We start from the raw sequence: 27810 nt of genomic DNA, 5'->3' as shown, positions 1-27810 counted from the left end.
ATACTACTACTACTAATAATAATAATAATAATAATATATAATAATAATAATAATAATAATAATAATAATAATAATAATAATATGAAGCAATGTTTTAGACTGCTGAATGACTAATAGTGAATTGAGTAGCAGTTTGGTTCTGATTTTGAGGAAGGATCGGTGTAGAGCGTCATCCCTTCTTTTCCTCCATCCACAATGGGGGGAACCAGGTAGGCACTGCCTGTATCTGGAAATAAAGTGCCTACCCTTAGTTTAACAGAGGAAGAAGAAAAAAAAGCTATGTGATTGGTCAGCCTTGTCACTCCTTGAGCAGCGCCTCTCCAGCTTGCTGCAGTGTGCGAGGAATAGTCTTTGATTTTTCCTTCCCCCTCTCTTCACACACAGCTTGGAATAAGCCGGCAGCATGTTCACAGGGGGGGCAGCTTTGCATATTGATTCTTTAGGATTGCCCTTGAATGTTGGGACAGGGCATTGGGGAGTACGGCAAGCAGAGTGCTGTGAGGAGCATTGCAAATCAGGAAAGGGAGAGAGCGAGGGGGAGAAGGGGAGGGAGAGAGAGCGTGAGTAGAGCAAAAGAGGGGGGTGAGAGAACTAGTACTACTGCAGTGAGAGAGAGAGAGAAAGAGAGAGAGAGAGAGAGAGAGAGAGAGAGAGAGAGAGAGAGAGAGAGAGAGAGAGAGAGAGAGAGAGAGAGAGGGACTGCGGTTGTAGAGCTAATGGAAAAGGACCAGGGGACGGTACCACACTGAAACATTAACCCTCAGTGCCAGTGTTGGATGGGTCGGCCCATCAAGAGAGGACCAGACAAAGGAACAGACACTGGTAAGGGGAACCCTCTTTATTTAACCCTTTTTGGAATGAACACCCTCTGATGACCTAGGCAGGTCGTTTACTGGAAGTTATGGGATGCTGAGCAATGTGTTGGTTGGTTCAGTTACAAACTGCACAGGCTGCCAATGTGTACATCTGACACATCCTCAAATAGATGCTTGGAGAAACACTGTAGCTTACTGCAGCATTGTCCTGTACTGAACATTTAGCTTTACAATGTTATTGCATTTATTTTCCTGCTGTTTGTTTTATTCATGTTACAAAACATGAATAAAAATTCATGTTTTTTGCAGCACAGGTAAATACTGAATAAAAGAACAGCTGCTAGAATCTAAAGGTCAAATGAAAACCAGCCAGTGGCCTCCACTGGGTAAACTGGAATTTAACTGTAGACCTACCACTTCTTGAACTGATCCTCTGAATATGTTCCAGCTTGAAGTTTAAAAGTGCCAGCATAAGGTGATGTAAATTCTATAATTAAGTGCAGATTTAAAATATAATTAGGCACATTTCATTTTCACAAGCACACTATTTTAAAAGCACACTGCGACAGACAGAAATTAGATATTTTGACTTAACAGCCCACGTGTAAAATTAAGTTAAAGCGCAATTTCCTTGCAAATCTTAAAGGAACGCAAATCTTATATATATATATATATATATATATATATATATATATATATATATATATATATATATATATATATATATATATATATTCTTTTCAAATGTTTTCTTATGCATCAGTATGAGTTGCTAAATCATACAAATAATTGAGACTTAAAGGGTGTTGAGTTGGCTGGGGATCTTGTTGAAGTTGACAGTGCTTTCCAGAGTGATTTTACCATAAGAAACATGTCCAGGTTGGTTTACAACTGAACACAGGGGCAAATCCAAGGGCAAAACAAATGTGATGTTGCTGCTACTTGCCATAGATAATTGAGTCTAATAATACTATGTACTGTACTATAGCAGATAGCTTGAAATGAGTGACATGGCAAGTAGGAATATATATATATACAGTTTACAAATCACCCCAGTGGAAAAGTCTCTTATGGGAGATTGGATGCCATATACAGTATACTTATTTTATGTTGCACATACATTTATTGGGACATAAGATTCATCTAAAATGTTTGAACATGATCTTAGGAGCCACTTTCAGATATTTCCCACAGTGATGCGTTTGGAGCGTGGTTGAAAAGCATTGAACCTTGAGAGGTGGAGAAACCAAATGATGGTAGTCAAGATACTGGGATTACCTATAGATGGTGCTGCTGTGCTATTGCTTCCAATGTTTATTGGGTCATCATTCGTCTTATGGAAGGCGTCCATCTTTTCACAAGGACGTAGACCGATGAACTTTTTCAGTTCAGTTCACCAAACTCCTCAGGACAATAATTTAGCTGTTCTTCCAACTAAAAGTGTTTTTGCTAGTTTTGTTTTGTTAAAATAGCAGTATTCCTCTCAGCAAAATAACCCCTGAACTTGCTTCAAAATAAAGTCCTCAGAAGTGTTATGCTGTCCATGTTTCCACTCTTTGAATACAGTATATGAAGTATTGGCTCCCTTGGTGGATCAACGATTCTCAACCAGAACTTTGAAATGGGCCTTTTTCCATTTCGCAATGATGCTTCTTTTATCTGAAATCCATCCATATGTCTTCCTTTCAAAACTCTTCTGTGAAGTGAGACTGACTGTTTCTCTTCCAACCTTTTAAAAAGGGATAAAAAAACCCTTTTAAACCTCATCGCATTTGTGTGTGTGTGTGTGTGTGTGTGTGTGTGTGTGTGTGTGTGTGTTTGTGTGTTCATGTTTCATCACTGTATCATTAGAATCTCCCTGCTATGAACAGCATCTTGCATCTCACAAAGGTCCTCTCCTGGAATGATACTCTTTGAAATTCTTAGCACAAGTATTCTTCACTGTGTTTTCAAGCACCTTTTTATTGGAGGAATACTCAAGTAATATAAGAACCAGACACACTGGTCTGGTTTTATAATACAAGCAATAGGATCAAAATGATACATGTCATCCCAGATCCAAATCTGATCTAACGTTATCCATATTGTAATAATGTTCAGAGAATAGCATTAGTGATCTAAATAGATTACCCCAGTCCTTCTGTAGCACTTCAAGGAACAGAACTTGTGACAATGATTTCTATTGCATGAGAACAAGAGAAAGTAAAATAAAGGGCTCACCATTAGCCCCCATAACAAAAGAGCTCTTTCTGCCAGTTCTGTTTTCATTCTCATTGTCGTGCCGACCTTGTACTTTCCCTTCTGCTTCAAACAGGAATGAATAGAGGGCTTGACAGTGAAGAATATTACACTACTGTAATCTTAATCTTGTTCTTTCTTTAGTCAGTTACATTAACAGTTTTTTCAATCCCAATTCATCAATTACTGAGAATATCTATACAATAGCTGTACAGTAGTCTGTCAACTGCATATGCAAATTCTAACTAAAATAATTTCAACCAAAACATCTTGCGATCTCTTTGAAAAGTTAATGACCGTTAACAGGTTATTGCTCTGATTATTCGAATAGATACCTTGGCCCATGAAACTTCAATCCTATATTAGCCGTGTCTTGAGGTGACATGGACAGTACTTGCAGTGAGGCTTCAGCTCTGTCTTCCAAAGTTGTGGAGAGACTGCAGCATGTGAGAGATCAGACACACTTCTATTAAAAAAAGAGAAGTAAAGAAATCTGTCTGTTGACACCCAGTTTAACAGGCTGGTAGAATGCCCTGAAGCTAGAGATTACCTTCAGCAACTAAACTCTTGTAAGAATGAGCGCTCTGGTGTTCATTGCTGTATAGTTTTGCAAACAAATTTTCTTTGTTAATTAGTCATTGTGAACAGATCATGCAGCAGTCACAAGAATACAAAGCAGTATACATGCAGAACTTAATTTGTATTTTCATACTGCATTTCGCATTTATCATACTGTATGGGACCCTATATACAGTGGACAGAGAGATATACATTGAAATAGATGGATACTATTCATCCTGCAGATGTATTTATTTTACATAGTGTTTCCTGGCATATCTTAAATGATTTTTCCCAATGTTTCTGTTTTGCTGCCAGTCACTAACTGTATAACCTCCTACAGCTGCAAGATGTAATTGAGGCAGGTTATTGAGTGAAGTGATGTGGTTTTAACTAACATTTCCATTGAGGAATGAATATCAACTGGAATGTCAAACAAGCTCACTGACTTTCTATAGTAAAGAGAAGGCTAAGATATGGAAAATGGGGTTATATAAGTCAGATTGTATTAAATTGCATTAATGGGACATTTGAATACATGTGGATCTAAATGCTGTCGTTATTCATTAAAATAAGGACCTTTCCAAGGTTATGAAAATTATAGGTGAGTTTCTGTAACGAAGTGTAAATTGTCAAGGCAGGTTCTCCTTTATTGATTGAAGCAACTGGATTTGTCCCCATTTAAATCAATTGAATAGACCCATCTATTCCATAAAGGGCTGTTCACCTAAAACGCTCTGTGGCAATTTGATTTGCAGTGCGCAGGTTTTGAAGTGATGTGGTGCACAAGTAAAGACAAACAAGTGATTACAATCCAAAAAATTTGGGGGAGGGTTTGTAATCCTGGTTGTTTGTGACCGCAAATAATAATCCCAGGCAATACACAGCAATGTGTATTGTGCTGTTTACTGTGTGTTACAGTCCTGAAATACTAAACACAGCTATTAAACACACACAAGATACACACACGATCATAAGTCCACAGTGAGTGCTAACATGCAAGTGGTGAATAGACAATGAATCCGTGAACAACGGTGTAGTGTTGCTTGGGTTTCTGCTGGCCTTAAGCGACAGCTCCGGATCGTGTTCGCCATCTAATAAATAAAAAACAGTACAATTAAACTTGACAAAACAAACAAACACTAAACACTCACGGTTATTTTACTTTCGTCCTTCAGTAGTTCTCTTTATCATAAACAAAGAATCAGATCACGTAGCCACGTCCCCTTTTGTACCCTCAGTCACTTCCCCTTGGTTAGCGAGTGCAGACGTTTCTCCTCCAATCTGAGGTTGCCACGTCGCTTTCCCTCTAGAGCGATGATTTAATATACCGCAACTGTGCCCCTTTGCAAGATGGCCAACTTCCAGCTAACCCTGGGAATGAATTGTCAGGCCATCCAGTCCAGGGCACTCTGTTCCCTTTACACAGCGCCCTCACAGGTTGGGAGGGAGATTCATCACCAAGAATCATTCTTTCATTGTCACCAGCTCCCATCTATGTTTAGCATTGCGTTGAAAGTGTCTCAGTTTGCATCCCCTTGTCCAGCCAGGTTAGGTATTGCTTGGACATTGTACCACTTGGCTTTGTCAGCTAGATTCACTTGGCTCTCCATGGGAGAGACAGTTGATTAAACCGCAACACGGCAACAGTTGTAAATCACTTTTAGATTCCCTTCCAAACAGCATTCTGTAGAGATTGACTGCCTTTTCTACAAAATGTGATTTTCAATCTACTAATGAGTACCTTAATTTTACACTGACTTCTGAAGGATTGTTTTGAATTAGATTTACCCGATAGCTTTCTTTACCTAGAGGTATCCTACGAAAAGTTTATTTTGCCAGTGTAATTATTTAAAAGAAAGTTGTGTTCTTAATAACGGTTTTGTGTCTGGAGTTGTTTAAATTTAAAACAGTAACAGACAATGGCTAGGCCAGCTTTTGTGTGCTTTACACTGGATTGGCAAGACTTTATTCAAAACATTATTCTAAGATCAATGGTATGAAAATTATGTTTTTGCTGAGATTTTGGGATGGGAAAAAAATGTGGCCATTATCTGATTAACAAGTTTGGGAGAAAAGACCACACACCCCCCCCACACACTTTACATCCCCTTAAGGACTGAAAAGAATATAAATTTACCTGTTGTAAGCTCTTTTTTTTGTTCAATTGTTTCACATTCCTCCACCACCCCCAATCACCACCTTTTTAAAATGATCCCATGGTGAACCAGAGGTTTGAGGCTGCCAAATGTTTAATCTTGTACCATATTTACATTCTGTGTCGTGGGAGTTTGTCCTGAACTAATGGAAATTATGTTAAATGTCTGATTATGGACAACACAGTTTGTGTTAAATGTTAGTCAGTATATACAATAATAACGCCTTCGCTGGTGATAAATCCTGTATCTGTCTACCCTGCCTCACTCTAATCAGATAAGCCAGGGCGCTAATTGAAGTGGGTTGGTTCCTTTGATTTCCTCCCAGTGCACAGGTCAGACTCAATACAGACAGACGCTCCGCTGTTCCTCTGTAAAATGCCCCCTCCCCAGGACAGGCTTACCCATTAATGATCGCGAAGCAGCAGCTTTGTGAGTCAGCAAATGTTACCTGCCGCTCTCCCTGCCTCACAGTAAATTGCACAGTTTGGGCTGTTCCTTGGCAGAGGATGACTAGCCAGACATTGTTGTTGGCATCTTACAAAAAAGCACACACAAATAAACATACTGCAGGAATAGAGAATAGCATATTATATTGCATTAGATGACAAGTGAATCTCCTTGCCTTTCAATAGAATTCCAAATACGTATATCTGACATATACAGATCAAAAAGGGACATCACAAAGACTCCCTCTGCAAAGTGCAGTCACCGAATGACCCACAGATGTGTGAAGAAATGGTTTAAAAACGATGTCATTCATAGTTCGATCTCTTGTTGTTCATTGCAAACTAAATTCTCAAATGTTTTATATAAAAAAGTACCATCTTCAAGTCATTGGGTTCAGAAGTGTTTGTGTTAACAATTTAGAAGAGATAAGTACATTAGTATGGGTCTGGTTTCAATGTGGAGATGTAAATCTCTAGATTTCATAACACAGATGTAACTGCTAACTTGTTGTGAGAGAATTGTAAAATAACTGATTTTGAACAAGATGTGCAGATAATAACACTTAAGAGCAGCTGCATATGCTATTGTACCCAGCATCTGGTATTTAAGGCAATTTGTGCTCATTACTACAAATCTTAGCTCTCCTTGTTGATAATAAAAGTTATTTTCTTTGCGATCCAAGTGCAAACAGCCCTATTCATTACTTGTTATAGTTTGGGTTTTATTGCAGCAGAGGGAAAGCCGTGGAAAGCAGATGCAATAAGGAGCGTTGTGGGAGAGTGATATAAGTGAAAACTCTATCAAGATTTTATCAGCTGTAATCAAAAGGTGGTTGTAGGTCTGTAAATAATACTAGAGACAGGGAGCTCAATATGAACCTGCAGGCACTGTGGGAATGTCTGGGTTTACTGGAAAGGTGTCTGAGATCCGAAGACAAAACTACAATTCCAGTCTTCAGAGTTTCGGCGTGCTCAAAACACATGCAAGACTGAAATGCTATCGTGGCCTGAGCTGCTGCCCTCTTCTTCTGGTTTATACTCACTCTGTGAATGCATTATATTGTAATCACCACCCGTTTGTATTTTTCATACTGTTTAACAAGGTTAGGCTGCAACTGCAAACCCCACACCACGATCTGATGTCTGTCCTTGGATGAACACCCAGTACCTCCTGTTAACTTTAAAAGTACCGAGCTGTGCAGCAATTATCCCTGCTTTCAAATGTTCCAGCTTATTCATTTAACTTGCTATGTTCAATTTCAGCTGTTGCCACTGAACCAAATTACTACTAAAGCACAGACCACATCGTACAGTCTTATAATTTACTACGACCTTCATCACAAAATTGGTGGCATATACAATAGTCCAGAATCATTGCTTTCATTGGTAGTAAACAACATTGCTGCAGGCATGTTGTGATAAAATGAAAATGAATATGATCTGCATATGCAGGATATAATGAAGGGGGGTTTAATCTGCAAGACAGGTATCTACTTCCCGTTGTCTTTTCCCCATAGGTTTAAATTGCAATTTAATGCATGTTTCAATTTTGCCCTCAGGTAAGAGAAAGCGAAAGAACTTCTCAGGCATGGTCAGCTTTACAAAGGTAGAGATGGGCAAATTACATTTAATATAGAAAAGTGCAAGATACTGCACGCAGGCAATAAAAATGTGCATTATAATTACCATATGGGAGACACTGCAATTAAAGAAGGAATCTAGGAAAAAGACCTGGGAGTTTGTTGACTTAGAAATGTTTAGACAATGTGGGAAAGCTTTAAAAAAGGCCAAAAAAATGCTTGGATATATTGTGAAAAGCGTTGAACTCAAATCAAGGGAAATAATGTTAAAACTGTACAATGCATTAGTAAGACCTCATCTAGAATATTGTGTTCAGTTCTGGTCACCTCGCTACAAAAATAATATTGCTGTTCTAGGAAGAGTGCAAGGAAGAGCAACCAGAATTATTCCGGGTTTAAAAGGCAAGTTATATGTAGACATAATAATTGAATCTAAAAGAACTGAATCTCTTCAGTCTTGATCAGAGAAGACTACGCAGCGATCTGATTCAGGCATTCAAAATTCTAAAAGGAACTGACAACTCAAGGGACATTTTCAACCTGAAAAAATAAACAAGGACCAGGGGTCACAAAAAGAGATTAGATAAAGGGGCATTCAGAACAGAAAATAGGAGGCACTTTTTTTATAGAGAATTGTGAGGGTCTGGAACCAACTCCCCACTAATGCTGTTGAAGCCGACACCCTGGGATCCTTCAAGAAGCTGCTTGATGAGATTCTGGGATCAATAAGCTCCTAACAACCAAACGAGCAAGATGGGCCGAATGACCTGGAAATGTTTGGCTTTCCCCACGTGGAAAAGTGCTCAGACTAGGAACTGTACTTCAATGTAAAGTACAGTTGCAGCCCAACCCAGCTATAAAATATGGCACAGTACTCTCCACGATGAAACTGAAGTCAATGCAATATGCAGTTTAGTTAACTTGTTCTGCATCTTCTGCACACTATCTGATTAGGATCTGGTTTGGCACAGGGTACTACTGAAATACAATGTTTCACCAGCAGGTGTCACAACTGAAGCTTTTCAACTACAATAGTTTATAGGAATAAAATACAGCACAGAGAAATGCTGCTTTCACATGACCTAACTGACTTATCTGATTGTGAAATAGCAAGGGAACAGGTCCTATGCAGAGATACAACATGACGAGGATGCCAGCTATGGTATTATATTTAATAGGAAAAGCAAGTGTATCCTGTGGTCGTTGTGTGAGAATATTGTTGCCCAGACGATTTCTCCATGCCTGCTAAAAAAATCTGCACGCTATCAATTTACATTTTAAAAAGGCAGGCTTATCTTTAATTGAAAATATATACCCCTCTGTGGCAAGCTGGTGAGTGGATAGAGGCCCAGAGACAGTCTGAAGTTCAAAAAAATAACTATTTTATTATAAATAAACACAAAAATGAAAGTGAGCAAGGGCAAAATAAAAACTCTTCAAACAAATAGAAAGACAACAAAACAAAACTTACAAAAAAAAAAAATAAGGTTTCCAGGCTGGGCAATGCCTTCACTGGAATCAAACCAACAACAACAACAACAACAACAACAACAACAACAACAACAACAACAACAACAACAACAACAACAACAACAACAACAACAACAACAACAACAACAACAACAACAACAACAACCTGCTTCCTCAACTCCCTCCTCCCAAATGAGAAGCAGAGGCCTCCTTTTATGTCAGGTGGCTGGGCGCTGATTGATCGTTAATTAAGTTAATCATTTAATCAACTAATCAACCCCAGCCACCTGAACATAATAAGCCCAGGCAGGTAGGGGAAATTAACCCCATCCCTGCCAATTTAAAAATAGCAGAGCTTTGCTCTGCCACACCCTCCTTCTTTCTTCTTCAAAAACCTTTTGATGTTATGTTTTATATTGTGCAGTATCATTATCAAAACTGTTTCATTGTTTCATTATTAAAACTACCACGTACAGTACCATTTCACTGTTGAAGTAGCGAGGGTTGTGATTTTTTTTCTTCTTTATTTTCTTTTTTTATAGATGTTCTTTTTATTTTTCCAGTCTTCTCCCCTTGTTGATAGTTGCTTGTTTCATAGAACAAAAAACACGGATGTTCTCCCAATTCAGCGGGAACATATACAACTTCAAACCTGATGTATCATCACCTTCTCAACCTCTCTCTGAGCTGTAATGAAACAGATGTCACAAGTATAACATTTTCTCACTGGTCTTATAAAACAAAAATATATTGTTCCTGTTCTTCTTTGAACACTATTTGAGTGTAACTTTTTATGGTTTGCTGATTGTTTGTACTTCCCCGCGGAGTGACTGTAAAAAGCATCATTGATGTTTTTCTGAGGAAGAGTAATGCTTGTTTGTTGTATAAGGTGTTTTCACAGTTCATGAAACAAAATAATGTAATAAATATCTGTTACCACTAGTGCCTTTGTACAAAGTTCGTGCTTGAGTGACGATATACTATATAATTAGATTTTGAAGTTTTTTTAATTTTTTTTTTATATACTATTCTGTTATAAAGGTCTGAATTTGTAATGGTAAATGAGTAAATATGATCCATAATCTCAATACTCAATCATAAAATCCAACACAACTAAAAAAGAAATGCATTTGTACAATTAAACTGATGTTTTTCACAGTCTCATTTTACTAGACTTGAAAATGGATTTTATTTTACTAAACATACTGTAGATCGGGTTTAGGTCGGCCAGGGTGTCATCGGCTCGCCGCGCACCAGCGCCCCCTGTGGTCTGGCCGGGCGCCTGCGGGCTTGCCTGTAAGCTTCCCGGAGCTGCGTTTTTCCTCCGGTGCTGTAGCTCTGAGATGACTGCATGGAGAGTCTGCAGTGTGAAAAGAAGCGGTCAGCTGACGGCACACGCATCGGTTGACAGCGCGTGTTCGTCTTCGCCGCTCCCGAGTCAGCGCAGGGGTGGCAGAGGTGAGTTGAGCCTAAATAATAATTGGATATTCTAAATTGGGAGAAAATAATAAAAAATAATTGGCGACTACTAAAAAAAACTAACAATAAATAAAGGCTTGTCTGTGCTGCACACTTCTCATTATCGAGGGATTTCAATTGGTCATCCCTTCTGCAACAGAGGATAGAAGAAACTGTAATATAACGTAGAGAGAAGGGGCAAAGTTTGTGAAGGACCCTGCCTGTTAAGAGATAATGGTTTTATATTGAGATTGATTGGGTAGGGGATTTTGTCTGGTTCTGCTCTGTCGGATTATTTATTAGGAACTCCACTAGCCTCTTTTCTCTGTGACCTTCTGACTGGTGTCATTTTTATTCCTCAGTGATTTTATGAGTCCTTGTGAGCAATGCCCTCATTAGCAGTGTCAGATTTGGAGTGTGATCCTTTCAGATTGAAAAGTGACAGTGTCTCACCACACAGCAAAGCAGGGTGGGTGTTTCCGTGCCCTAAAAACCAAAAGGCTACTGGAGATCTGGATACTGTTATAATACCAGACCACAGTATTGCCAGCAATTGACAAAAAGAGTGTATCTGGAACAAATATTGCACAGTCTCCTGATAGTAGCACATTGATATTGAGAACATAGATCTATGAATGAGAGAAGGGCATCTGATCATCAGTTCCTATTGATATGAGAATGTAGATCTATGAACGAGAGAAGGGCATGTGATCATCAGTTCCTATTGATATGAGAACGTAGATCTATGAACGAGAGAAGGGCATGTGATCATCAGTTCCTATTGATATGAGAACGTAGATCTATGAACGAGAGAAGGGCATGTGATCATCAGTTCCTATTGATATGTGAACTTAGATCTACGAATGAGAGGGCATGTGATCATCAGTTCCTAGTAGCTGTTTAGTCTCAAAACTTAAAAGGATCCCAAATGTTTCTGCATCAACAACGTGGTTAGGTAACCTATTCCATAACCTCACCAGACTTTGAGTAAAGAAGTGTCTCCTGCCATCTGGCTTAAGAATCCTTAATATAAGGCTATGGTTCTAAGGTACTGCAATAGAACTGAGACTTGTATAATTCCATGGTGATACCGTTGTTACTGTATGTTACTTCTCTGATAACACTCAACCAGTGGTTCATACCATTGCACCTGTGCTTCTAGATCCATCGCATTGTCATTGTAGTGCCACTTAACTGCCATTGATGATCATGTGGTAATATTTTGTGTTTGGCTGCTTGGCAGAGTAACTTTAATTATCAGTTGTTAGGGAGCAGCTGAACAGTGATTCTTCATTCCTCCAGCATTATTAATGGCACTAGTCAGCCAGAGTGCTAATCAGGCAGAGAGGTTTGCATGATTTATGATGGGCGAGGCTTCTCAATTAGAACAGGTTTCCCTTGGGGAATGGCCCTGTCCACACTCTGCATGAGGGCCGCCATTAAACTCACATGGAGAACAATTTTAGGCTTAGACTGCCACCGGATTTTGAATGGTCCAGGTTGTAAAGAGAAACTCTCTGCTTTCAAAGGAGATGCATTGGGCAGAGAGTCGTTTGATTGAAATCATGTGTCACATTTGACCAAGGATCATATGGGACTGGCATAAAGTCTGATACAGTGGTGTAACATAGCCAATGCAGAGTGCTGGATTCTGGTATTGGCATGAAACACAGTACAAAACAATGCCCCTGCTGTTGAAGCCTTTCAACAACACCCCTTTTTAACATTGTGTTCCCTTGTTGTGTGCCAGTACCACATTCGACACCCTACTTTGGCTAGATATTGTAACCTGAAAGATGCTGCTAACAACACATTTTCAGTTAAAAAGAAAAACAAATCTCTAGTAAAACTAGCTAGCTACTTGCAAGACCAAAATCAGCCACCGTCACAAACCCCTTGATCACTAATTTGTAATACATTTTTGCTTGTATTTAAACGAGGGGAATGTAATTAGGGAGGCTTCTCACTGATGATCTCTTCTAGACTTGCAGAGCCTTTGAAAGCGGCTTTTATTGAAAATGTGCCTCCTTGACGGCTCCAGCATGAGCTAATTGCTAAACCAGTCCTGAAAATCACTCACACTGGCCCAGCTATCAAGGACAAGCCAGTCCTACTCATTTCAAGCCAGACAGGCCAATACTATCACTTGAGAACTTAAATGTGTCACTTGAGACTAGGTGGCAAAGAGGACATATGCACTAGCTCCTGCCAAATGATATTAAATGACAATGCAGGTGCAATGCAATGACAATGACTGTGTACCGAGCAGCAATGAAGTCACCATACAGCCACATGTGTAAATGCAGAGTAATTACAAAAGACTCCAGCAACTACAGCAACAACATTTCCCGTGTTGTAATTAGGCAAGTTGTTGCATTATAACCACACAACCATATATGTAATCACAGGGTTATTACAGTGTAGATAGAGACATTTTATATATTATCAAATACATTACATTAAGGTCCTTCTACTTTATTACATTTCATTTTTAGGGTCCTTCCTCTAAGATTGTGTTTGATTTGCACCCGTATTCACCAGGGTTTGGATTGCATTTGACTGTAATCCGATACATTTCAGATACAGTGCGATTATTACATAGTTAGGAGGACTCTGTTGTTTTATGCAGAGGCAACTGCTGGTTTAGGGTACTTGGTAGTGGGACTTTTGTGACCTTTGCATTTCAACAATTTTCAATATAGATACCAACTTTGATTTATTCAACTTTACAGAGTACATTTCCAGAACAAGCTATCTTGATTTCCACATTAGTGTATATAAAAATGCTGTATGTGTGTGTTTGGTTGCTGGGGGCTTTTGTAGTGCCTCATTCTCTCGCTGCCAGTCTCGCTGTACTGTTTACAGCTGACAACACTATATAACCCATTAGAACTACAGCACCAAGGCTGCGTGCAGAATATTGTTTGTGAAAACAGAGCAGGCTGTTTAGCAACCTTTGTCCATCCCCTGCAGTGACCGAATATTGATCTGAGCATCCATATTATCAATACCACTGTAGCTGCCTGGAGGGTTCTCTGATGTGATTTTGAGACATCAATATTTCAAATCCATTAATATTTCATGCTACTCAGTATCAGCTCCTGTAAAACTCTACTGCTTTTGAGAATGGGCAGTCATCTGGTTATTCTTTGAAACGGCATGCATTTTAAATGTGATAGTCCCTGTCCTTCTCCTGCTGTCTATAAAAGGTCTAGATTCTGTAGGCCTTCTCAATATTGCATCAGAAGTGACACATTCCAGAATCCACACCAATTTAAAGCAGTTTTAGCAACCTTATCATTTCTGACCAGGCAGTGTGTGCACGTATTTTAAATTCGGTGTTTGTGAATGCAGTGCAACCACTCACAGCTCTGTGAGCCAATTTAAACACCCACATTTAATGTACTGCCCTAGATTTTTCTCAGAGACTAGTACCAGTTGTGCAGAACTGTGTTTTTTTGTGATGCAGACACACTGGTGACCTGAGTTAGATTCAAACACATGTTACTGAACAAAACTTTGTTACCATTTACTTATATGGTAACGCCATATCAATGCTAAAATTACACAGTGCCTATTAATGGCAGTATGTTATTACTCTGCAGTCCAAAATCATTGTTGTAATAAATGCGTTATAACTGATAGTGTCCTGCAGGGAGCACATCACATGCTAATGCTGTCTTCCAAGAACACTTGGAAAAAAAAAAACTATGAATACAACGTTCAGTTCTCAGTGTTCAGTGTAATGCACGCAAACACTATCCTATTTTAAGAAACAAGCTGTATTTTGAGTGCCAACGTGGATTCTAAAAGCGGTTTGCGCCAGAGAACCAGGCCCTAGCGACTTCCAAGGAGACACAACAGCATTGCAGGGTCAGCTTGACAGTAATTGTGTGCGTCTGCATTGTGCAATGAAAAGAAATACAGACTTTTATACATTGTTGTATGTACAGTACGTGTACTCATACAAAACTCCTTCAATGAGCAACCGCAAAGCGAATTGATATAGAGTGCTGTGCCTGTTTGTAACATATAGAGGGGGCGCCATTTATATTGATGGTTTTATTATGCTGCAGGGACCCACTCCCATTACAGGGTAATGTAGAAATGAGAAAGAATCACCAGACCATGCAGTGTTATGCAATAGATCAACAGCAAAGTAAGTGCAGGTTTATTAAGTGAACCAAACATGCTGAATCAACTACAGAGAATGGAGGACATTTCCGCAGAATAAATGAAAAGGATGGAGCAGTAACCGAGCTTTGGCACTATAGGGGATGTGCAATGGTTTCTTACTAAGAGGCAATGGCAGCACAAGGGCAGTGACTAGTATTGGTATTGGGAGAATGGAAACCTGGCTTATAATGCTTTTGATGTGCTGGTAAATGCATAAGACTAAAGAGTGCTAAAGCAGTGCTTTAAAATCAAATGTATTACCACTAAGTAACCTTTACTGGTTCCCTTCTGTTGTGCTAGCAATATTGTGGTTATTCACTTGCTTTTTTATTGTAACTATTTTTACATTATCCTGATGTTTAAACACATCAGAATCAAAACTATAGATGAACCATTGCATCCTGATGTCTCTTCTGTAGAGGGGTTCAACTATTCACTATAGCTTTTCATAGCTGTGTATTCCAAATTATAAAATGCAAGCAAATGACCAAGAGAAGGGTACCAGGGTTTACATTGCTGTGTAAGAACATTGATTTTAATACCCTGGTTAGCACTCATTTAATGTGTTTACTGGTGCATCTGCCCTTCAGCTGACCTTGAGAAAAAAACGTGTGCTCCGCATCTGCACGCAAATTACTGCCTCAGATAACCCACTGAAACATTCGATATTATGGTAAAGAATGCAAGTGAATTCCTCGCTCTCAAAACCATGGCAGTTCAACGCATTGCTAATGAAGGCAATAATTACTGCAACATCACAAGCCATTAAACACAATCTCCAGAAGGGAATGCTCACAGAGCCATTGGGACTCTTTTTCCATAGATTTTTTTTGTTTTAACCCCTACTCATACAGTACAGTAAGTGATAAACACCCTGGGTGCAGGTTAGCACAGTCTGCAACGAGTTTTTGGGTTTTCTAAAGCTGGCAGTCTTAGCCTCCACAATATGCAAATATTCCCAACACCTCTGATTCTGCAATCATGATTAACTCATTTTTAAGGAGTTACTGAAGATTAAATCTCAGACTTTGTATTTTTGTATCGTACAGAAGTGATATACAGTTGAGTATACATGCATGGCACAGGATATGTAACGTGGAATAACCTGAAGCTGAGGCTGTGATATTCCAAACTAGCTGCTTCATAAATAAAACGCTTCCCCTCTGAACAAACTCTTATTTCCTTTTATGTCTTTGAGTCAAAGATGTTCCAGCTGTAAATCAGCATTGCGTTTACAGTTCCTGCCCACTGCCTCTTCCTTTTCTGCTTCTGAATTTTATAAAGGCTATGCTGTACTCAAGGACGCTTAATACGTTATTGAAAAAGTCATTTTCCGAACTGCCGAAGAATGGTGTTGAACAGTCCATGAAAAATAAAGGTTTTTTTTTTTTTTTTAACATATTTAAATCAATTGTCGACAAGTCATCTTTAGCTCTATCCATCATCCATCACATATTTGCAGTCATGCAGCTCAAGCACAGTGAGTTTTATGCTAATTGTGTTAATGCCAGAAGCTCTAATCAAGGAATTCTGTACGTTGGATTCACCACCGCTGAGATATACAGCAGGATTTGAAAATGTCATTTTTACATTGTCCTGCAACCTTGCTATACAAACAATGCCCAAGGTATTCAAAAACGTTACCTTGCAAGTACACAGTGCGTATTTTAACCAGGCGTCTCTGTTTCCTCTCTGCAGGGAAGCCCCCTCTCGTTTAGTTCAGAATGACTTTGGGCTGGTTCAAGAAGAAGCCTGAGCCCATAGTGGCCCCCAAAAACAACACAGTGACCATGCCTCCTCCGGTCATGTCTACTGTGGCTGACAACTCGACTGAGGTGGAAGGACCTAAAGGTAACAAGAAAGACATCTTCGAGGATATCAGGAACAAGTTCATCAACGAGATCGACAAGATTCCTTGTGAGTAGAAGGGAAGGCAGGGGGTGGGATTTATATTCAGTGGTTTATTTTCTGGATGCCACTGCAGTGTTGTCTGAGATAGTTCCCAACCTTTTCATTACATGATTGCCATTCTGTTGGTACGCACTACCTAAAGACAAGATTAGCTTTGTCATAGAACACATTTCTAGAGACCAACTTCAACTGTAGTATCCAGTATAAAAAAAGGGTTAAAAGAGGACTAAATCGTATTTTAAAAAAAATACAAGTGTTCTCATGCATGATTTAACATTCCACATTTGTCAATGTTTAGTGGGAGCAATATGCCTATTAAATATTCACCTACAGTTAAGTAGCATTTTACCTCCCAGCTCCATCCTTAGCTCCTTCAGTCCTGGTTGTCTCTCTTGGTCTCATTAACCCTTTCCCCTCACAGTCCTGACTCCCATGCAAGGATTGCATAAAACACTATCAGTGGGGTGGAGGATAACCGTGTACAGCCAGAGCAGCACTGGTTCAAGGTTCTGAAGATCAATCAGTGAGGGACATCTACTTTATTGAATGAGTGCTGCACCACATTTGTTTGATGTGCTTTGTCCAACACCTCTACTCACATTCCCCTTCTGCCAAGTACCCACCTCGTATATGCCCTTCATTCAGGGTAACACTCCCCCCTCTCTTTTCCCTCTTTGCACAGTGCCACCCTGGGCTGTCATAGCCATTGCCGTGGTTGCTGGCCTTCTGCTCCTCACCTGCTGCTTCTGCATCTGCAAGAAGTGCTGCTGCAAGAAGAAGAAGAACAAAAAAAATAAGAAGGACAAAGGTGCCCTCAACATGAAGAACATGAAAGGCGGGGATCAGGTAATGAAGCAAACTCCGGGGGCCAGCAGAAGCAGCCTCTACTGGCTTTGAGCAGTCCACCTCTGTGCTATTAACAAAAAGGGCTTTCAAATAGTTGTCAGTCTTAAAAAAACAGTTGTTTTTACACCTTGGTTAAATGTATTATAGACACTAGACATGCCATGTATATCTCCCTTTATTATGGAAAACATGTGCCACAGTCTAGAGAAATTGAATGCCCACTTTTTCCATGACGCAGTTCCAACGATATATTTCTATCTGTCAGATTAACCAACACAACTTGAAAAGTCTTGACAGCTTTAGAAGAGAAATGCCCGTACAGCCAGGAATTGGCCTTTGGTAATGGGAATGTTGGCTTTTGAGAACAGAAGTAATTTAAAAACTGTTTTAAAATTCATAGAATATTAAAGTTTCAGCAGCTAATTGAATGGCAAGCAAGACATGTTTGATATGTTCTTGATATTTTCTGTTATAAGGTTTTTATGTGAGAAATGACAGCTGTATATTCCTGTGCTTTGGGGTTTGCTGGAGAAATGACAGACTTTGTTGAAACATGCATTTCAAATTGTTATTATTTGCTGCATTTAGCTATTCAAAGCAGGATGCATAGATTTGAAAATGTTGCATGCATTTCCTTGATAAATGTTTTGATAAGTGTGATACACAGCACTTACTGTCGGAATTGTCATGTTTTAACGGTTGTATGAGAGAAAATGTGTTTTCCATTTTGTCAAGGATTATTTATAAACTGCAAACAGGTAACCAGGCAACATACACAATGCCACAGTGCAGTGCAGTAAATATAAATATGAATAATGTAAAAAATAAAATTGATAATTTTGACAATTTAAAACAGAGGTACAAAATCTCACCTTGCCACCATTGCTCTTTGAACAGCTTCTGGCTTCAAGGCATCACAAGGACTAACATTTTATACAAACATCACAAACTGAAATAATGTACAATTACAGGACTAGCCTTATATTAACGCCAACTCACATACAGTATTCAAACCAGCAGATTGCCAACATTAGTTTATGCCCTCTAGGCCTACATTTTGTGTTGCGTTTGAAATAGCAATTTGTTATCACCAGCGTTTAGGATTTAGCAAACTTCAATTAAGTCCTTCCATATCTGTCTTTACTCCCTGGACTGGGAAGAACCCAGTCTATTAACTACAGTAATGCCAGGAGAATTGCATGCATTCTGGAGTCCTGATACGTTTCAGAATCTGGCTTAGTTAAAAGGGCGGCCAGAAAATGAAATGACAAAAGCTACGATGAGAAGTCTTTGTTAATTATTATTATAACATATTATAATAACACGTTACAACTCGAAAGACTGTGGCATGTTTATCTCATTTTAAGTTTCAACTGAGTTCTTATGATTAACAACTTGCTTCACTGACCCAGAATTACACTCATCGTGGGACTGCCTTACCCAAGTAACACTAGGTCGTCTAAGATCAATTCATAAATGCTTAAAGTTATTTCTTAAACAGAGGAAATGGCAGTTGTGAGCAACCTCCATGGCATATCAGTGACTTTACCTTAACATTTCACAACTGCATTTACTGGCCTCTCTCAGTCGCATTGGTATATAGTGCTCTTGTGATGTGCTTTAGAAAGGTTAATTGTATTGCTTGTTATTTTCAAGTCTTTGCAGGATTTAGCGTTTCCACACTAATAGACATTGTAATCAGAAGCCGAGTGTTTCATTTCTCTGCGTTCTCCTGCCGTGTTGTTGATTGCCTGCTGTATTTCCTGTGCCTGTGAGTTCAATCTCTCCCTCTCTCTCTGCTCTCCTCTTCCGCTCTATGTCTATCTGTCTGCTGTGTATCTTGACCCTCCCGGATTGCTGTGCTACGGTAGGTGTCCGGCAAAGGGCTCGCAGCTCACGCAGGGCTGTACGGCCCCCCAGCACTAAGCTGAGGGGCTGATGTGACTGTTGGAGCTTTTCCTTTCTCACAAGATGAGTTGGTGAAGATGCTTCAGGGCAAGTTTAAGCTGCTTAGTATTTCACTTCTGATATGCCGCACAAAATGCTGCATCTCGGGAATTAGGAGAAGGCTGACATTTTGGCAGAAAATCAAACGCTGAAAAAATGTTAAGCTTTTTTTTTTCTTTTCTCAAAGGCATGTTTTCTTAACTCTCTCAGCTTAACCCTATACTGCGGTGTGTCCAGCACAGTGCAAGACAGTTTTATAGTGCTAGCAGAAAAAAAAAGTAACTATATTATAAATATTAGGAGAAATTAAGTAAGTAAAATGGCAAGATGCGCTTGAATAATTTCCATGTGCACTTAGTACTCTGGTCAATTTTCAATCTCATTACTGTTTGGGTTTAATAATTCTGACCATTCTTGCTGTTCTGGCCACATTGCAACATATCATTAAAGTTCACTCGGTTAATGGTTGAAAACTACACCATGCGTGACACAACAAATTGTGTTCAAGTTATTGACACACTGCACGCTGTGGCCATGGGCTGTACCATAGGCTTAACACTGCCCTCGCTAATACTGTAAATCATTGCTGGATCATGCCCCAGTCATTGCTGTGTGATCACTGCCAATCATTACAAAACAGACTCGGCTGTGCACTAATAATATCTACCAATGGAAAGTAGCACCCTAATTCAGACTGGGGACATTTGACATTGGGACGAGTATACAAGCTTTAGATTTCCATGTTTCATGGCAACAAATGATTCAATGATCTTAAGAATCTGCTTATTTACATTGAGTGGCTGAGCTAGGGTGTCAAGCCCTTCACACATTAAGAAGAGTTTTTTTTTTCAGCCATTATTATGAGCTGTGAGAAACAGGCACCCAGTGCTTAAATGATCTTGGTTGAAAGCTGTATGCAAATGATAATGTAGCCTAAGGGATATGTTGACAGGTTTTCTATAACTGTTGCCTACAGCCCTGTATACATAGGGAACATGTCTTATATCTAAGGAAAGATGCTTTAATATGACAGATGCATGCTGATGCACTTATGAAAAAGCGTTAGTGAACAGATTGATGGTTTCCACTGCATCTTGCCCATTTTGTCCATCCAAAACAACAAGCCTCTAGATACATATTTGACTCAGGTTAGGGAAGAATTGGCTCACTCTGATTTACAGATGGACCATGCAGCTCATCTGTTAGTAGCCCGCAGATCTGCAAGAGAGAGAGTGAATTTCCCACCTTAGAGCCTGTGCTAAAGAACCTCAACCTCTACAGCTGGCTGCCTTTGTAGAACAGTCTGTAAATTCGATCTTCCTTGTGTAGCATGATGCCACCATCCAAAACTTTATGATGCATGTTAGTCCAGGTTTATCTTATTGGCAACCTGCAGCTTTAAAGAATACAGTATAATTTTCCTTGAATGAATTGCTGCTCCCTAAGCCTGGATTCAATTCTTAATTATGACTGGCCCAAAATTCTCGTGAAAAGTTTATTTGATTTTTTCAAGTAAGTCATTTTTAAGCAGTCGACTCATATGTGGAGGACTGCAACTTCCCCTACCAGGAATTCAGAGGAGATGCATAAGGGAAGCACAAAGGCTCAAAGGCTAAAGCAGCCCTCTCTTGCATCTTAGGTTGATTTTCTCGCCTATTCATTCATTAACAATATTACCAGCCCCCTCTTTATTGTACTAGGAATCTTTCAGTTCTTCACTTTTTATGTTAATTCAGAATATGCAAATATTTATAAAGAATAAAAACACAGCTTCATCCTGGGTCCTTTGCTGTACAATAGGTCACAGGTTCTGATTGCAGAAAGACCTCAGGAGTGAGTTTGAACTGCAGAACAATACATGAAGTTATTAGGTACCAGAAATCTGCAGAGGAGATCCATCTTTAGCATTGTTTTTTTTTTTTTTTTTTATATCTGCATATTATGAATTGAAGCATTCAATACAATCAAAGACCCAAAAGATCCCCATTATACAGTCTTTATAATGTATTGTAAAACCTTGGTAAGCACTCCTCTACAGAGGTAATCAGGAAGAAATGAGTCACTAATCAAAGCTCAAGCCAAAACGTTTGTGTGCTTGACTTGACTAACTGTTTTTGATTGGGTGTTTAAAGCTATGGAAGAAATGAATGACAGAGATGGACTCTTGTAAGTGGAGCATGCCAGTACCTCGTCCTGCGTTGTGCTGCTCCAGAAGCTGCAGATGTTCTCTAAGCTCCTCGTCCTCTCTCTGGTTGGTTCCTGCAGAACAAACAGGACGATGACGATGACGATGCAGAGACGGGGCTGACTGAAGAGGACGAGAAGGAGGAGGAGAAAGAACCAGAGAAGCTGGGCAAGCTGCAGTTCTCACTCGATTACGACTTTCAGGACAGCAAGGTGAGAGGGAGCATTCGATGAAAAATAAAAGCAGCGGCAGTTCACGATGGAGACAGTCGAGACAAACGTTTTCATTGATTTTGTTCAGTTTCTTTAGTATTTCTACATTTAGCACTATTGAGGGTTTTACTGTAAATGTGCGATTTTTCTTAGGTTTGTCACATGTTAAAACAAATGTAATGTGTTGCAGTCTCTTATAAACATTTCCATAGCAAAAGAATAGCAGAGTGTAATAAAGCATAGTGAAAGCATGGGAAAGCATAGGCAAGAGTGGTAAATTATAGCGAGTTATAGTAAAGCATATTAAGGACGGATGGTTATTGTATTAGCAATCACCAAAGGCCCTGAGTCATACCACTCAAACCATGCCAGTGAGAGAATGGTACGAACCAAATATACACTGCATCCCATGGTACCATGTCAGATCCAGACAGTATGTTTTAAATCTAATTGTCGCTAACGCTGCGGCCAGCCAATGGCTCTGCAAGAAGAGCGACTATATTTCCTGCGTGTCCAGCTGTTGCCTCAGTCCTGAATGATCTGCTTGCTTCTTCTCTTTAGTTGAACGTCGGGATTATCCAGGCAGCTGACCTCATCTCCATGGACACAGGTGGCACTTCTGATCCCTACGTGAAGGTCTTCGTCCTGCCAGACAAGAAGAAGAAGTACGACACCAAGGTCCACAAAAAGACGTTGAACCCCACCTTCAACGAGACCTTCACTTTCAAGGTATCCTAGCTCATTGGAGCAGGCTCGCCTCCACAGACACACACAGTCTGATTAATTGAGGCGGCTGGGTGTTCTCAGCAGGCACTGCTATGAATATATTTAAACGAAAAGGGGCAGTCAGTTTTGCCGTTGAAGTTAACTAATAGTCAAATTCATGAATAAGAATATAATAAAACTTACTCTATTAAATAATTGATTGATTTGTTTATATCATTAGTTTGCTGTTCAGGGTTATTACAGTGATTTTCAGATTGCAATTGTCTGGGACACAGCACACCCATGAAAATTGCCTCTCTGAAACAATTGATAAATCTTTACACGTTTTATGGCCAACTAACTAATCAGCTGTTAACAGTTCATTTGAAAACTCCCAGTTAAAAAAAATGAAGGCTTAACAGCACTGTCATTTGCCAAAGCTGCCATGTAATTCTAAGAGTTTCCCCACCATCTGGACCCCTGTTAAAGTGCTTAGACAGTGTGAAGTCTCAATTACTCTTCAAGGGTTTGTTTATATTTCTCGACCGCAGTTTTCTTTTCCTAATTACTGAAGACTGGCTAACACCCCTTTCTCAATACCACAATTATAACAAGAAAACACTTACTACACCTTACAGTGTTATAGTACAGTACTGCATAGATCAGGGGTCTCCAGCCCTGGTCCTGGCGCTACAGCTGGTTTTTGTTTCAACCAACCTCTCAGTTACTTAATTGAACCAATTATTGGCTTAATTAGTCAAGATTAACAGGAGTTCCAGATCTTTAGCCACTGATGATGTGAAGACACCTATAAAACCCGTTGGATAGGGGCTCTCCAGGACCAGGGTTGGAGACCCCTGCTATAGATATATAAGGAACTGATCAATATTGTGATGACTTCCCTTATCCATCACAAGCCTAATGCAGCAGCTATGGAATTGATTTAGTGTTATGTTCCTTTATGCACATTATGTTTTTAGTGCATTTGGGTGCTATTTTCTACTATTAGCACACTGTGTATAAAGTAAATACCTCATCTGTAACTGACAGAAACACAGGCTAATGATGTAACAGTTTAAACGTCCTGTCTGTTGGGAGAAACTTTAAAGGTTCTCACCCTGGCTGGTCGAAGTTGCTGATCTTCAACACTGTAAGGGACTGTTTCTCCTCAGCGCACCACAGTGACCCCTGCTGGCCAGACTTCCTATGAGCTCAGGCACCCACAGGGCTGTTCTTTACACTCCAGAGGCTAGCGGCAGAGTTCCTGGATGTAAAGAGGCGATTGGTTTAAGAGATGAATGAAAGGACGGCCACTGGTCTTCAGTTCTCCTGCAAAAATAACAGGTCTTTCTAAACTGGGGAGAAACACAAGGGTGAAATAATTTGACAACCTAAGGTTTTTAAAAAAGAAGAAACTATAAAATGATAAAGTTGAAAGATAGAAGTTTGTCTCTAAAGGTGTGATATAGAACAGATAAAGTAACAGATAGGCAATTTAAAACTGTTTTGAAGCCCAGCTCACAAGTCCTTGCCCAGCAATCATGTCGTTACTGGGTTTTCACAAAAGAGTTCTGTGTGAAGTTTTGTGTTGAATTTATCTGCAAATCTCTATATCTCCAATCTGCCAGCAGTCATTGATTTTGAAAGCTAAAAACCGTGGCACTCAACCCGGACTCAAGAATAATGCCCTGCCCTTTCTGCTGACACAGCAGTCTGTCAGGAATCAAGCAGCTGCCGAGATTTCAAGGGCACTGAGATTCTGCTTAGCACATCGCTTCTGCAAAACTGCAGACACTCTAGCAACGCATCCAGAGCAGAGAGAATGGAAGGCAGTGCAGGCATCTGTTCATTAACCAGTTGTAATCTTTACAAGAGACTCAAAGCATTTCCACCAGCCTTTAATTAACTCTTCTTTTTCTCATGCAAAGAGAAGATTCCATGTTAATGCTACACAACTGATCAAACAGATGACCTGGCTCAAGCAGCGTTGAATCATATTATCTATACCATATGGATGCTACACTACAATTGCCATGATTGTGCAGCATTTTGATTCTGGGAATAGGGTGTTAATTGTTGGGTCATAGCTTTGTCAAATTTGACACTGTTTTTTCACCATTTTAAAAAATGTATTAGTTAATTAAGGTTAATGAAAATGCAGTATATGAATTACTGTACAGCACAAGTGTTGTCTTGAGAGGCATACAGTACAGTGCAATTCATAGCTGTTTAAATTACAGGTCAAATGGACAGAGGGACTCTGTAGCACTGCAAAGTGGCACCAAGTAGTTGTATTCAATATGGATCAGAAGCTTTCATAGCCAAGATCATTTAAGGGGAGGGCACTGAACTCTCTCAGGTGGCATTTGAAGCCAGTGTATATAAACTGTGTTGTATTGAGAAGAGCTCATGTCACATCTGCCTGCTCTTTACGTTTGCCCGCCAGATCCCCTACGATGAACTGGGAGGAAAGACCCTGGTGATGGCGATCTACGACTTCGACCGCTTCTCAAAGCATGACATCATCGGGGAGGTGAAGGTCCCCATGAACACTGTGGATCTGGGAAAGCCCATTGAGGAGTGGAGAGACCTGGAGAGTGCGGAGAAAGAGGAGGTGGGTAGTGCAGGATAAGCTAGCACTCCCAGTGGTTAATGCCAGCACCCGCACTAAAAGCATTACAAGCTTTACACACGCATATGTGTTTTACATGTACAAGTAGCAGCACACACCCCTAGTGGATATTGTGTTTAACCAGGTTGTATTTCTTTGTACTGTGTAGCCCCCCCCCCCCCCCCCTCTAACTGGTTTCTGCTTGTTTCCACAGCCGGAGAAGCTGGGAGATATCTGCATCTCTCTGCGTTATGTCCCCACGGCAGGGAAGCTCACTGTCTGCATTCTGGAAGCCAAGAACCTGAAGAAGATGGATGTGGGTGGGCTCTCAGGTGAACGAACGAGAGACCACATGTTGGACACAGCAAGTCGGAAAACAACAGAGCCATTTAGAATGTCCGTTCAGATTTAGAATGTCCTTTCGGATTTAGAATGTCCGTTCGGATTTAGAATGTCTGTTCAACTGTCTCCCAGGTAACATCCTGGAACATTAAAATGCTGGATGGAAAGTTCTTACGGAATCTCTGAAAAGGATTATGTAAATGTTATGTTCATATTGTTGATCTCGCTGTAAGAAGCTGTAGGGCACCATCCACTGGCCACTGGCAGATTGGCAAGTCGAATTATGAAGAAGGTATTTTTCATATTTTCATACTTGAGTTAGGGGTATCCCTCCCTCTTGAGAACATTTTGGACACTGATCACTCTGACCTAAAATTATTAAAATTAAATTTCGAATCAGTAAAAGAAAAAGAAAGCAGCAACATTGATTAATTTAAAATGATATCATTTGCAGCTTGAATTAAGAACCCATCAATGAATGGAGTGTACATATAATCATACAATCATATGCTGATAATGACAAACTTCATTTTTTTACATCACCCAAACAGTTTAATCCACTTTCTACATTCATATGCTTATTCGGTCTGGTCTAGTCCTGCGCACTGCCGGGAACCAGCCAGCTTTAAACCCAATCTTACCTATGACTTTAATGTTATGGATCGTGCAATGACTGGCGCGGGTCTGGGGTTTTTAACGTCAATTTGCGGCTCTTGACCCGCAACATGCAGGGCACCTTGGGAAGGGACAGGGCTGGTGCCCAGTACGTGTTGCTGCAGCCCTCTGATCCCTGTGCTCTCCGCCACTCCAGATCCCTATGTGAAGATCCACCTCCTGGCGAACGGTAAGAGGCTGAAGAAGAAGAAGACGACGGTGAAGAAGAACACGCTGAATCCCTACTACAACGAGTCCTTCAGCTTCGAGATCCCCCTCGAGCAAATACAGGTACCCTCTCCATCTCTCTGCTATACTGAGGTCTCATAGTATTATTATTATTATTATTATTATTATTATTATTATTATTATTATTATTATTATTATTATTATTATTATTAACTGTCTTATTTAAGCAATATAGCACGACAGAGTGTGCCAGGTGTAACTGAAATCTGGTTTCTTTCTGCAGAAAATCCAAGTGGTGGTCACAGTGCTGGATTATGATAAGATTGGCAAGAACGATGCCATCGGCAAGATCTTAATAGGCATTAATTCCAGGCACTTTTCCGACATGCTGGCAAACCCGCGTCGACCCATCGCACAGTGGCACCCGCTCCAACCCGAGGAAGAGATAGACGCAGAACTGGCAAAAAAGAAGTAAAAAAAGGAGTGACAGAACAAACAAACAAACTAATAAACTAACAGACACTGCATGAAATTACTGGATTACCAATACTAGAAAACATGATAAACGTTACAAACCATTACATAAAGCGCAGCAACTATTGCAGCTCCAGCAACAACTACCACAACATGATTTCTAATAATCAAAAACAGATCTGATTTAAACTATAAACAAATCATGTAAGCTGGACGAGATGGATCTATCAGTTCACTTCTATACGTTTAAAATGCACACAAGTTTCAGTTTTAAATTGTTACGAGTGTTTTATTTAAGGTTCTGGGAAGAATTGATAAAAGGTTGCAATGTACGGCATGCATTTTCTAGGTATATTAGTAAAATGACATCTCTAACATTATGCAAATGCATCCTGCATCTGGTGGGGGAACGTATGATAGTTTATACTGTGAATTAGTATCAAAGGTAAGCAATGCGGTGACATAAACCCACGATGCGAGACGGTTTAGTTCTTTCTTGGTTGTTAGTGGTCTTTACCATCGCGACCTTTTTGGGGGTCAAAATGAAAAGCAAGAGTTCTGAAAACGAACCCTTTAAAGAAACGAATTTGAAGAAAAACACATTTCTAGACAACGGTGGTTGGATGTTTGTAAGAAAGAGGAAAAAAAAAACGCTTACGTTACTGATAGAAAATTGATACATTATAATCTAACAGCATGCTGTGCGCTTGATGTGTGTGACCATGAAGAAAGTAAGACGCTATTTTCATGCAGCGATATTTTAAAATCCAGAAATATAATATAAAATGAAGTAAAACAAAATAAAAAAAAGTCTTGTATCTTTGTGTGTGTGTG

The 27810-nt window shown here is 39.8% G+C and overlaps 1 protein-coding gene and 2 long non-coding RNA genes across 6 annotated transcripts; 1 reads left to right on the top strand and 2 right to left on the bottom strand.

Annotated features, from left to right (window-relative positions):
- The first annotated feature begins 675 nt into the window (after positions 1 to 675).
- Positions 676 to 27810, top strand: LOC121299791 (synaptotagmin-2-like). Of its 4 annotated transcripts, none has more exons than XM_041227861.1 (9): positions 676 to 822; positions 16599 to 16817; positions 17494 to 17657; positions 21879 to 22001; positions 22563 to 22730; positions 25153 to 25320; positions 25532 to 25649; positions 26471 to 26604; positions 26786 to 27810. In XM_041227861.1, exons 2-9 carry the CDS (start codon positions 16625 to 16627, stop codon positions 26975 to 26977), a joined length of 1260 nt encoding a protein of 419 aa, XP_041083795.1. In that variant the 5' UTR covers positions 676 to 822; positions 16599 to 16624; the 3' UTR covers positions 26978 to 27810. The 4 variants fall into 4 exon arrangements, with proteins under 4 accessions (XP_041083795.1, XP_041083789.1, XP_041083794.1 ...); XM_041227855.1 differs by having other exon boundaries at positions 21870 to 22001; XM_041227860.1 differs by lacking the exon at positions 676 to 822 and adding an exon at positions 16133 to 16278 and having other exon boundaries at positions 21870 to 22001.
- LOC121299794 lies at positions 9576 to 16629 on the bottom strand. The gene is made up of 3 exons (XR_005947474.1): positions 16545 to 16629; positions 10473 to 10626; positions 9576 to 9953 (listed from the first exon to the last, which is right to left on the bottom strand). It is a non-coding gene; the product is annotated as an uncharacterized LOC121299794 (long non-coding RNA).
- LOC121299793 lies at positions 16664 to 21936 on the bottom strand. Its single transcript, XR_005947473.1, has 3 exons — positions 21792 to 21936; positions 17435 to 17578; positions 16664 to 16745 (listed from the first exon to the last, which is right to left on the bottom strand). It is a non-coding gene; the product is annotated as an uncharacterized LOC121299793 (long non-coding RNA).

Source organism: Polyodon spathula, chromosome 25 (genome assembly GCF_017654505.1).
Source record: "Polyodon spathula isolate WHYD16114869_AA chromosome 25, ASM1765450v1, whole genome shotgun sequence".
NCBI classification, from domain to species: Eukaryota; Metazoa; Chordata; class Actinopteri; order Acipenseriformes; family Polyodontidae; genus Polyodon; species Polyodon spathula.
Note: the sequence above shows the minus strand (reverse complement) of the source record. Positions and strands in the feature narration are given on the sequence as shown.